This window comes from Pecten maximus, chromosome 9 (genome assembly GCF_902652985.1).
Source record: "Pecten maximus chromosome 9, xPecMax1.1, whole genome shotgun sequence".
NCBI lineage: Eukaryota > Metazoa > Mollusca > Bivalvia > Pectinida > Pectinidae > Pecten > Pecten maximus.
In genome coordinates, this window is record NC_047023.1 from 4,216,539 (window position 1) to 4,229,127 (window position 12,589).

Sequence of the window (12,589 nt, forward strand, 5' to 3'; positions counted from 1 at the left end):
ATGTACTGGAGGTCATTAAGGAAACTGATTTAATGACTGTAATTAATGTACTTTGTTAAAATGTATTTACAATAAAATATTTTTGAAATTGAAAAAAAAATATTAAGGAAACTGAAAACTAAGATTAATTTATTTTGCGACCTCCTGTGCCTTTTGATGTGTGATCTGGGAATTTAATTTTAGTCACCTAGCTGAAAGGCGAGTGATCACCTTACCCCCCAAGTCATAGTAATGTTGACCGTACACTACACCAGGTGAGTGACCACCTTACCCCCAAGTCATGGTAATGTTGACTGTACACTACACCAGGTGAGTGACCACCTTACCCCCAAGTCATGGTAATGTTGACCGTACACTACACCAGGTGAGTGACCACCTTACCCCCAAGTCATGGTAATGTTGACCGTACACTACACCAGGTGAGTGACCACCTTACCCCCAAGTCATGGTAATGTTGACCGTACACTACACCAGGCGAGTGACAACCTTACCCCACAGGTCATGGTAATGTTGACCGTACACTACACCAGGTGAGTGACCACCTTACCCCCAAGTCATGGTAATGTTGACCGTACACTACACCAGGTGAGTGACCACCTTACCCCCAAGTCATGGTAATGTTGACCGTACACTACACCAGGTGAGTGACCACCTTACCCCCAAGTCATGGTAATGTTGACCGTACACTACACCAGGTGAGTGACCACCTTACCCCCCCAAGTCATGGTAATGTTGACCGTACACTACACTAATATTCAGAATTTTGAAACACAACAGTGAAACATGCACAAGAGTTGTCATATGTCGTCATACTTTTGTTTGTTTGAAGTTTTACATCTTGATAGTAGCTAAGGTCAGAGGACGAGGGAAAATATAAAAAAAATCTGACATGTAAAGTTAAAATGTACATCACAGTCATTCTTGTTGCTTTTGTGATAATTATTGTCACCAATGTCAATGATGATCCATACAAATCATCATTATTCCAAGAAGAGGCCTAGAGGGTCTGTATTACTCTCCTGGATATTTCAGTAATTATGTCAAAATACTTGAAGCTAAAACTCACATAAATCATCAAGCTCAATACAAGACCAATATATTCTACTGACCCCCGGTAGGTGAGACTGTTAAAAGCGTTGTGTGTGAGCCAATCTTCCAAGATTTTTTCCACCATTTTCTTGATCTTCTCTTCACTGCCATCCTTGTTTAGATTCCCGAGTACAAAAACACTTTCTGGATACTGTAACAAAACAAGGCTGAGAGAATTGAGGATTTCCTTCTTTAATTTGATATCAGAGGAGAGATGGTAACACAGATGTTAAATTTCCTGGATATTATATCAAAACAAGGCTGAGAGAATTGAGGATTTCCTCATTTTAATCATATCATAGGAGAGATTTTAAATTTCCTGGATGATGTAATGAACAGTAGGATAACTGAGTCTTTCACAAATAAGAAGTTCAGACACATTGAGGATAGACAAAATATTTAGAGCTGTTTTGGGGGAAGAGTTTTTAGGTTTTATTATAAAATAATTTTACAGGTCCAGCTGCCAGTCAATTTTTTTTTTTTTCAATGTGACTCCAACTGGAACTATTTGACATGTTCAAATGACAAACAGGCTATAGACCTATAGGCGGAGTAATTCCTGCGGATGTATTTTCTCTGATCAGTAAGATGTTTTACCTCTGCTATGATAGACAAGATCTGCTTGGCTATTTTCTTTGCTGTTTTATCGTCTACATCGGAGAAGGGCAATACAACGATGCAGCCATTACTCAACACCCAGTTCTCACAGCCCTAAAACACAAAAAAAAACATTGAAAGGATTAATGATTCCTCAGCAAATTATTTATTTTCGCACTCTATACTCTGCGTCCTAAAATAAATATTGTCTTACATAGTTTTATCAAAGACAAGTAAAAGGTCAGTGCTGGGAGAAGGGACATTCTTTTAAAAACAGCAACAAATGAAGTATCATTAGGATAAGGACTTTGAAAACTTATAATTAATCATTAATTCTATGAAAATCACTGTCACTAAAGAAAGAATATGTATACCGTTCCTGCGACACATTCAAACAGGTTGTATTTCTGCTGTGTTTTTGAGTCGGGCATCCAGGCTTTCTTGACTGAAAACAGGTCGCCTGGCTTTTGGGCTTCCTCAGTAAACATCCATTTCCCAATTTCCTTGTTTTCTTCATGTATTACCACAATCTTTGTAAAGTTGTAATCTTCCAGTGCCAACTTTTTGTCTGTGAATATCACAAAAATCTTAGTCACAACAGAAACGCAAGGAAAGCCGGTGATTTGCACACTGCCTGGCCTGTTCCAATATGTAATTTGATGTTAAAAATATCGTAAGCCATGTATAAAGTAAAACAATTGTGTTATCATCAATAATTCATGATGTCAAAGTTTTCACTAATATTCTCATAAATAGGAGTTACATGATAAACATAATCTCGTACTCCTGTCACATAGAATTTATTAAACTTGTTCAATAATTTTACATTCACTCACTCAAAACCTTGCAGAATATCCAATTATTGAACTCATTTGTTAATTATCACATGACACAGCTACCAATTTAAATTCCTCTATGACACAATGATTGCAAGATTAAACGCACATTGTGTTTACAAAAACAAGAAACTAGTGCCCTTGATAAACCCAGTAAAAAGAAAAAATTTCCATGTGAAATATCGATGGAAAAAAAATACAATTTACATATCATTATCTAGCGAAACATTCAGCGTCTTTGGTTAAAAGACCGATGATTATCTTAATAGATCATTGAGGTAAGTAACCTTTTTTATGGTTATTAGCGTACTCGTATTTTCCTGAGAAAGGTGGAGGTGTACTTAAAAGGTCGAATACAGTAATTTTATTTCTCTCTGTGAATCAGATACCCTTTATCTATATTTACCTTTTCCAACAGGACACGGGACTGTCTGTAACATGGTGTCAAGAGGGGAGATCAGCTGACAGCCGCTGAACGATACATTCTTTTGACTCACATCTATAAACCGTAAATAATACTTAGTTAGGAATATAAAACATTTCACAAAGTCTGTATTAACTCAGGTAAACAATAGTAACAATGTCTGTATTAACTCAGGTAAACAATAGTAACAATGTCTGTATTAACTCAGATAAACAATGGTAACAATGTCTGTATTAACTCAGGTAAACAATGGTAACAATGTCTGTATTAACTCAGGTAAACAATAGTAACAATGTCTGTATTAACTCAGGTAAACAATGGTAACAATGTCTGTATTAACTCAGGTAAACAATGGTAACAATGTCTGTATTAACTCGGGTAAACAATGGTAACAATGTCTGTATTTACTCGGGTAAACAATGGTGACAATGTCTGTATTAACTCGGGTAAACAATAGTAACAATGTCTGTATTAACTCAGGTAAACAATGGTAACAATGTCTGTATTAACTCAGATAAACAATGGTAACAATGTCTGTATTAACTCAGGTAAACAATGGTAACAATGTCTGTATTAACTCGGGTAAACAATAGTAACAATATCTGTATTAACTCAGGTAAACAATGGTAACAATGTCTGTATTAACTCAGGTAAACAATGGTAACAATGTCTGTATTAACTCAGGTAAACAATGGTAACAATGTCTGTATTAACTCAGGTAAACAATGGTAACATTGTCTGTATTAACTCAGGTAAACAATGGTAACAATGTCTGTATTAACTCAGGTAAACAATGGTAACAATGTCTGTATTAACTCAGGTAAACAATGGTAACAATGTCTGTATTAACTCAGGTAAACAATAGTAACAATGTCTGTATTAACTCAGGTAAACAATAGTAACAATGTCTGTATTAACTCAGGTAAACAATGGTAACAATGTCTGTATTAACTCAGGTAAACAATAGTAACAATGTCTGTATTAACTAAGGTAAACAATAGTAACAATGTCTGTATTAACTCAGGTAAACAATAGTAACAATGTCTGTATTAACTCAGGTAAACAATAGTAACATTGTCTGTATTAACTCAGGTAAACAATGGTAACAAAGTCTGTATTAACTCAGGTAAACAATGGTAACAATGTCTGTATTAACTCAGGTAAACAATGGTAACAAAGTCTGTATTAACTCAGGTAAACAATAGTAACAATATCTGTATTAAACAATAGTAACAATGTCTGTATTAACTCAGGTAAACAACAGTAACAATGTCTGTATTAACTCAGGTAAACAATAGTAACAATGTCTGTATTAACTCAGGTAAACAATAGTAACAATGTCTGTATTAAACAATAGTAACAATGTCTGTATTAACTCAGGTAAACAAGAGTAACAATGTCTGTATTAACTCAGGTAAACAATAGTAACAATGTCTGTATTACCTCAGGTAAACAATAGTAACAATATCTGTATTAAACAATAGTAACAATGTCTGTATTAACTCAGGTAAACAACAGTAACAATGTCTGTATTAACTCAGGTAAACAATAGTAACAATGTCTGTATTAACTCAGGTAAACAATAGTAACAATGTCTGTATTAAACAATAGTAACAATGTCTGTATTAACTCAGGTAAACAACAGTAATAATGTTTGTATTCACTCAGGTAAACAACAGTAACAATGTCTGTATTAACTCAGGTAAACAATAGTAACAATGTCTGTATTAACTCAGGTAAACAATAGTAACAATGTCTGTATTAAACAATAGTAACAATGTCTGTATTAACTCAGGTAAACAATGGTAACAATGTCTGTATTAAACAATAGTAACAATGTCTGTATTAAACAATGGTAACAATGTCTGTATTAAACAATGTCTGTATTAACTCAGGTAAACAATGGTAACAATGTCTGTATTAACTCAGGTAAACAATAGTAACAATGTCTGTATTAACTCAGGTAAACAATGGTAACATTGTCTGTATTAAACAATTGTAACAATGTCTGTATTAACTCAGGTAAACAATAGTAACAATGTCTGTATTAACTCAGGTAAACAATAGTAACAATATCTGTATTAAACAATAGTAACAATGTCTGTATTAAACAATAGTAACAATGTCTGTATTAACTCAGGTAAACAATAGTAACAATGTCTGTATAAAACAATAGTAACAATGTCTGTATTAACTCAGGTAAACAATAGTAACGTTGTCTGTATTACCTCAGGTAAACAATAGTAACAATGTCTGTATTAACTCAGGTAAACAATAGTAGCAATGTCTGTATTAAACAATAGTAACAATGTCTGTATTAACTCAGGTAAACAATAGTAACATTGTCTGTATTACCTCAAGTAAACAATAGTAACAATGTCTGTATTAACTCAGGTAAACAATAGTAACATTGTCTGTATTAACTCAGGTAAACAATAGTAACAATGTCTGTATTAACTCAGGTAAACAATAGTAACATTGTCTTATTAACTCAGGTAAACAATAGTAACAATGTCTGTATTAAACAATAGTAACATTGTCTGTTTTAACTCAGGTAAACAATAGTAACAATGTCTGTATTAACTCAGGTAAACAATGGTAACAATGTCTGTATTAACTAAGGTAAACAATGGTAACAATGTCTGTAATAACTCAGGTAAACAATAGTAACAATGTCTGTATTAAACAATAGTAACAATGTCTGTATTAACTCAGGTAAACAATGGTAACAATAACAATAGCATAGGTAAACAACAGAACATGTTTATAATAGAAGCGAGAGTGATCTGAGGAGTAAATGTTACTACAAGAGGCCCAGAGGGCCTGTATCGCTCACCTGGTTTCATGAGATATGAAACAAGAATGATGCTAAGTATATTTGTCACTGGTATTGCTATGTCAATATATATCATAAGCATTTTATATGGGTACATGTTTTATTTTAATACTAAAAATGCCAAAAAGTGCATTAATCCATGAAATGAAATTGACTTTTGGCGCGACCCCATAAGGATGCTACCACACAAATGTGACTGGTATCCATTGCTTAGTTTCAGAGAAGATCTTGTTTAGACCAATTGACCCCTTTTGACCCTACTCTCTGCCCCCTGGGGGGTCAGCTCCTTCCTTTATGCAATTTTGAATCCCTACCCCAATAGGATGCTACCAGTCAAAACATTGCTAAGTTTCAGAGAATAAGTTGTTTAAATCAATTTAGCCAAATTGACCCCTTTGGGCCCCACCCCTCAGCCCCCTGGCGGCCCAGGTCAACCCCAACATTTTTACAATTTTGAATCCCCACCCCATAACCATGCTACCATACAAATGTGAGTAATATCCATTGCTTAGTTTCAGAGAAGTTGACCAATTTTGGCCCCGCCCCTCAGGCCCCTGGGGGGTCAGCCCCACCATTTGTACAATTTTGAATCCCCACCCCATAGGAATGCTACCAGGCAAATATGAGCGATAAACATTGCTTAATTTTAGAGCAGAAGTCCTTTATATCAATTCTGCAAAACTGACCCCTTTTGGCCCCGCCCCTCAGCCCCCAGGGGGGTCAGCCCCATCATTTGTACAATTTCAAATTCCTACCCCAAGGTGATGCTACCAGTAAAATATGAGAGATATCCATTGCTTGGTTCCAGAGAAGAAGTCAATTATATGAATATAGCCCGATTGACCACATTTGGCCCCGCCCTTCAGGCCCCTGGGGGGTCAGCCCCAGAATTTGTACAATTTTTAAACCCCACCCCATAATGATGTTACCAGGTTAATATGAGCGACAGCCATTGCTCGGTTTCAGAGAAGAAGTCGTTTATATCAATATAGCCGGATTGACCACATTTGGCCCCGCCCCTCAGGCCCCTGGGGGGTCAGCCCCATGATTTGTACAATTTTGAATCCCCACCCAATAATGATGCTACCAGGCAAATATGAGCGATAGCCATTGCTTGGTTTCAGAGAAGAAGTCGTTTATATCAATATAGCCGGATTGACCACATTTGACCCCGCCCCTCAGGCCCCCAGGGGGTCAGCCCCATCATTTGTACAATTTTGAATCCCCACCCCATAGTGATGCTACCAGGCAAATATGAGCAATAGCCTTTGCTTGGTTTCAGAGAAGAAGTCGTTTATATCAATAGCGCCAAATCGACCCCTTTTGGCCCCCCCCAGAGGGTCAGCCCCACCATTTGTACAATTTTGAGTCCCTACCCATAGGGATGCTTCTGACCAAATTTGTTCAAATTCCGATCAGCGGTTATGAAGAAGAAGTCAAATAATCAATTGTTGACGGACGGACGACAGACGGACGGACGGACGACGGACGCCATGGTATGGCCCAAGCTCACCTTGGTCCTTTGGACCAGGTGAGCTAATAATGCTTATCTATGTATATATGTTCAGAGGGCCAAAACATAAACTTAGGCTCAAAGTACAACGTGTACTATTAAGTAGTTTTACTAAACCACAATAGACATGGGTGGGTTTATTACCAGACATGGGTGGGTTTATTACCAGACATGGGTGGGTTTATTACCAGACAGGGGTGGGTTTATTACCAGACATGGGTGGGTTTATTACTAGACATTGGTGGGTTTATTACCAGACATGGGTGGGTTTATTACCAGACATTGGTGGGTTTATTACCAGACATGGGTGGGTTTATTACTAGACATTGGTGGGTTTATTACTAGACATTGGTGGGTTTAGTACCAGACATGGTGGGTTTATTACCAGACATGGGTGGGTTTAGTACTAGACATCAGTGGGTTTATTACCAGACATGGGTGGGTTTATTACCAGACATGGGTGGGTTTATAACCAGACATGGGTGGGTTTATTACCAGACATGGGTGGGTCTATTACCAGACATGGGTGGGTTTATTACCAGACATGGGTGGGTTTAGTACCAGACATGGGTGGGTTTATTACCAGACATGGGTGGGTTATTACCAGACATGGGTGGGTTTATTACCAGACATTGGTGGGTCTATTACCAGACATGGGTGGGTTTATTACCAGACATGGGTGGGTTTATTACCAGACATGGGTGGGTTTATTACCAGACATGGGTGGGTTTATTACCAGACATGGGTGGGTCTATTACCAGACATGGGTGGGTTTATTACCAGACATGGGTGGGTCTATTACCAGACATGGGTGGGTTTATTACCAGACATGGGTGGGTTTTATACCAGACATGGTAGGGTTTATTACCAGACATGGGTGGGTCTATTACCAGACATGGGTGGGTTTATTACCAGACATGGGTGGGTTTATTGCCAGACATGGGTGGGTTTATTACCAGACATGGGTGGGTTTAGTACTAGACAGGGACTTATTTGTCCATCATATCTGTAGCCATTGTTACAATATGCCCCACTCAAGTTACTGGGGAGTTATATCCAAGGGGTCAAGGTGAAATTGAAGATGAGTTTGATTACCAGCAACCCATTTAGGAGTTGGAATAATCTTAATTTAATACAATTCTTACCTGGACCAAGACATGAAAGGTTAGGCACTGCCTTCATTGAAATGGATTCTGGTTTCATTCCCAGGAGAGCATGTAACGAGCGGTCTGTAAGCTTCGGGCAACCTTCTATGAAAATCTACAACAATACTTTCTCCATTAGTCATAATATTTGTAAAGCTGGTCTTTATTTCTAAGGGAAAAACTGACTTCAAAAACAGTGACCTTGACCTTACATAATGATCTCACAAAGTATACATTAATATAATGCTTAATCTTCATTTTCTTAAATCTTTTTTATCACCAGCAAATTTACATTCATTGTCAAAACACCTGACTTTTTTCTTTGGCTATCAACATATTTAGGTCACCTGACCTATTGAAAATTGCCTTTTGTCCGCAGGATCTGTCATAACAATTTATATTTTCAATTTCTTCTCATTAACCGGCAAGCCCAGGGATATTTGATATTTGGTCTGTAGCATGCAGGGATAAAGTGCTACCAAGTGTGTTCAAATGGATGACCTAGACATTCATTCAAGGTCGCAGGGTTCAAATATGCTAATAAATGAGGTCTTCTTGACAACCAAGATACCTAGACACCTGATACTAGGTTGGTAGCATGCTCGGATGAAGGGCTAACAATCTTGTTCAAATGAACGGCCTTGACCTTAATTTAAGGTCACAGGGGTCAAATATGCTAAAATCTTTAAATGACTTCTTCTTGATAACCAAGAGGCCCAGAGCCCTGGTATTAAGTTTGTAGTATGCTGTGATGAAGGGATAGTAAGTTTTTTCAAATGGATGACCTTGACCTTCATTCAAGGTCACAGGGGTCAAATACGCTAAAATCAAAGACTTCAACACCTCGGCTGACTGTTAAGGCCCATGGGCCTCTTGTCGCTGTATACAATACTCAAATGCATCAAATCATGCCTTCAATAAGTAGTACAAAAATATTTGGAAAGTAATATCAATTATTTTTGGAATCATTTTGATCAAACTGCACTGTAGATATACTTTCCTTATTTAAGCTTGTTTTAACATTTCAAAGAACAAACCATAAATGTTCATATTTTTGTGTACTCAAATTTAAGCACATAATAAACATGAGTTTTCTGAGGTATCTTGGGGCCCACCATTGAAGGATCTGTTTCAGATCTTTTCTCTCTTCCTTTTGATATGAAAGATACATGTAGGACTTTGTAAGAAATAGAGATAACAAACTTTCATTATCTAATTTAAATGATCCATGAAGGATTTTTTCAAAAGCAGCAATAACTAATTTAACTGTCAAAATTTTACAATGGCCGCCCTGTTGATGATGTTGTTTTCAGATTAATCAAGACTCAGAATTCAATATACACATGTAACTATAAGGACCAAGGGGAACCTACATATGAAATCTCAGAGATTCAGAATTCAATGCACAAATATAGGCACCAAGGGGAACCTACATATGAAATCTGAGAAGGATCCATAAGATATACAAATGCAGTGATAAAAAAAACTTTCAACATTCAAAATACATGTCTGTTGGTCTCCTCGACAATAAACCCGACAGACTGGTACCTACTTTTCGTGCACGGACTCCTGGTATCTCTGACAGCCACTGGATACCCTGGTCGGTGACATACGGGGCACCTGTAACCAAGTCACAACATTGATTTGTTAAAGTGTAATTAGTGGGGTCAGATTAGTACAGGGAAAGGCAGGGTGTCCATTGACTTGAGTGACTCAGAAGCCGTATTACAATTGAACATGTTTGTGAGGGGGTGGGGAGGGGGCTCATTGGAAAGCTTGACTCAGAGGCTGTGTTATAACAGACTAGGTTTGTGATGGGTGGGGAGGGGGGGCAGGGGGGTCATGGGCTAGCTTGACTCAGAGGCTGTGTTATAATGGACCAGGTGTGTGAGGGGTGGGGAGGGGGGTCAAAGGCTAGCTTGACTCAGAGGCTGTGTTATAATGGACCAGGTGTGTGAGGGGTGGGGAGGGGGGTCATGGGCTAGCTTGACTCAGAGGCTGTGTTACAATAGACCAGGTTTGTGAGGGGCTGGGGAAGGGGGTCGTGGGCTAGCTTGACTTGGAGGTTGTGTTATAATATACCAGGTGTGTGAGGGGTGGGGAGGGGGGTCATGGGCTAGCTTGACTCAGAGGTTGTGTTATAATAGACCAGGTTTGTGTGTGTGGGGGGGTCGTGGGCTAGCTTGACTCAGAGGCTGTGTTACAATATACCAGGTGTGTGAGGGGTGGGGAGGGGGGTCATGGGCTAGCTTGACTCAGAGGTTGTGTTATAATAGACCAGGTTGTGAGGGGGGGGGGGGGGGGGGGGGGGGGGGAGGGGGAGGGGAAGGGGGGTCATGGGCTAGCTTGACTCAGAGGCTGTGTTATAATGGACCAGGTGTGTGAGGGGTGGGGAGGGGGGTCATGGGCTAGCTTGACTCAGAGGTTGTGTTATAATAGACCAGGTTTGTGGGGGGAGGGGGGAGGGGGGGGGGTCGTGGGCTAGCTTGACTTGGAGGTTGTGTTATAATAGACCAGGTTTGTGAGGGGGGGGAGGGGTGGGAGGGACTCATTGGATAGCTTGACTCGGAGGTTGTGTTATAATGGACCAGGTTTGTGAGGGGGTGGAGAGGGGGTCATTGGATAGCTTGACTCAGAGGATGTATTATAATATACCAGGTTTGTTAGGGGATAGGGAGCAGAATGTTAAGGCTATGTTCAAATCCTACCAACATGACTTCTTAGTATCATAGTAACATATCTGATAATGAAAACATACAACATTTGACATTTCACTTTGACCTTGAACTTTGACCATAACTTTGACCTTTGGTCAGTTGACTCATTGTTTAATACTGACCAACACTGCTTCAAAGAATCATAACAAAATGTCCATCAATGAAAGGATACAAAATTTGACTTGACCTTGGAATCTGTTATCTTTGACTTTTGACCTTGACTTCTGACCTGAGTGCATTTTTGTCAACTGAACATCTTCACCGAGTTTTAATAAATAAAGTTATAGCAGGGAATATCAATGTGGACATCAGGTCAAGGAGATAAAAACAGCCAGAGAAATATCATTGTGGATGTCAAGGTCACACCAACGACCAGAGAAATATCAGTGTGGATGTCAAGGTCACACCAACGACCAGAGAAATATCAGTGTGGATGTCAAGGTCACACCAACAGCCAGAGAAATATCAGTATGGATGTCAAGGAGACACCAACGACCAGAGAAATATCAGTGTGGATGTCAAGGAGACACCAACAACCAGAGAAATATCAGTGTGGATGTCAAGGAGACACCAACGACCAGAGAAATATCAGTGTGGATGTCAAGGAGACACCAAGGACCAGAGAAATATCAGTGTGGATGTCAAGGAGACACCAACAACCAGAGAAATATCAGTGTGGATGTCAAGGAGACACCAACGGCCAGAGAAATATCAGTGTGGATGTCAAGGAGACACAAACAACCAGAGAAATATCAGTGTGGATGTCAAGGAGACGCCAAGGGCAGAAAATGAAACAATGATAAAAATCAGGCAGGAAAGACGAAAAAAGTGGAGATGTATCCTCAGAGTGGAAATCATTGTAGTGGAAATTAAATTGAATTATAACAAAGCTCAAAGTCAGAGAAGATCAGAGTTTAGGAACTAAGTGTTAGAGTTCAGACTTTGTGCTCAGAATAAAAATTCTGTGTGATATTTCAGGGTATATTTAGATTTACTTACCACTTAGGGTAATTTCTTCCAGTGACTTCAGATCGACCTCCTGACATCTAAGTACCAGAAACACCATGTCAGTCAGCTGTTCTATACCAGACAGGGTCAAGTTACTGATGAACAGTTTTTTACTCTTCTGTACCGTCAACACAGACTGAAAAAAATATGTGCATCATGTCAAACATATATAGTCTGCTTTTATGAAAAAAAAAACATATTTTAGAAAAATAAAATGGTCTGACATAATTTTTTTGAGAGAGTATCTTTATTTTATTGTTGAACAGGAGTTGTATCAGGACAATAGGCTCAGTAACTCTTACATTTGTATTGATGGCTTACATTATAGATAAATTATATTATTTCATTTAGGTACATGTTGGACAGACAGCTGTGTATATTGGACACATTACTGTATACATGTTGGACACATTACTGTATATGT

The 12,589-nt window shown here is 38.6% G+C and overlaps 1 protein-coding gene across 3 annotated transcripts in view; it reads right to left on the reverse strand.

Moving 5' to 3' along the window:
- LOC117334433 overlaps positions 1-12,589 on the reverse strand; it is a 106,412-nt gene that overhangs the window by 75,605 nt on the left and 18,218 nt on the right. For all 3 annotated transcript variants that reach the window (XR_004534170.1, XR_004534171.1, XM_033894059.1), the window contains exons 6-12: positions 12,157-12,301; positions 9,993-10,060; positions 8,441-8,555; positions 2,929-3,021; positions 2,061-2,254; positions 1,687-1,800; positions 1,110-1,240 (exon numbers count right to left, since the gene is read on the reverse strand). Coding sequence is in view for 1 of the 3 variants with exons in the window: in XM_033894059.1 (XP_033749950.1) it covers positions 1,110-1,240; positions 1,687-1,800; positions 2,061-2,254; positions 2,929-3,021; positions 8,441-8,555; positions 9,993-10,060; positions 12,157-12,301 (860 nt within the window). In the remaining 2 variants the exon portion in view is untranslated. The remainder of the gene's footprint in view (positions 1-1,109; positions 1,241-1,686; positions 1,801-2,060; positions 2,255-2,928; positions 3,022-8,440; positions 8,556-9,992; positions 10,061-12,156; positions 12,302-12,589) is intronic.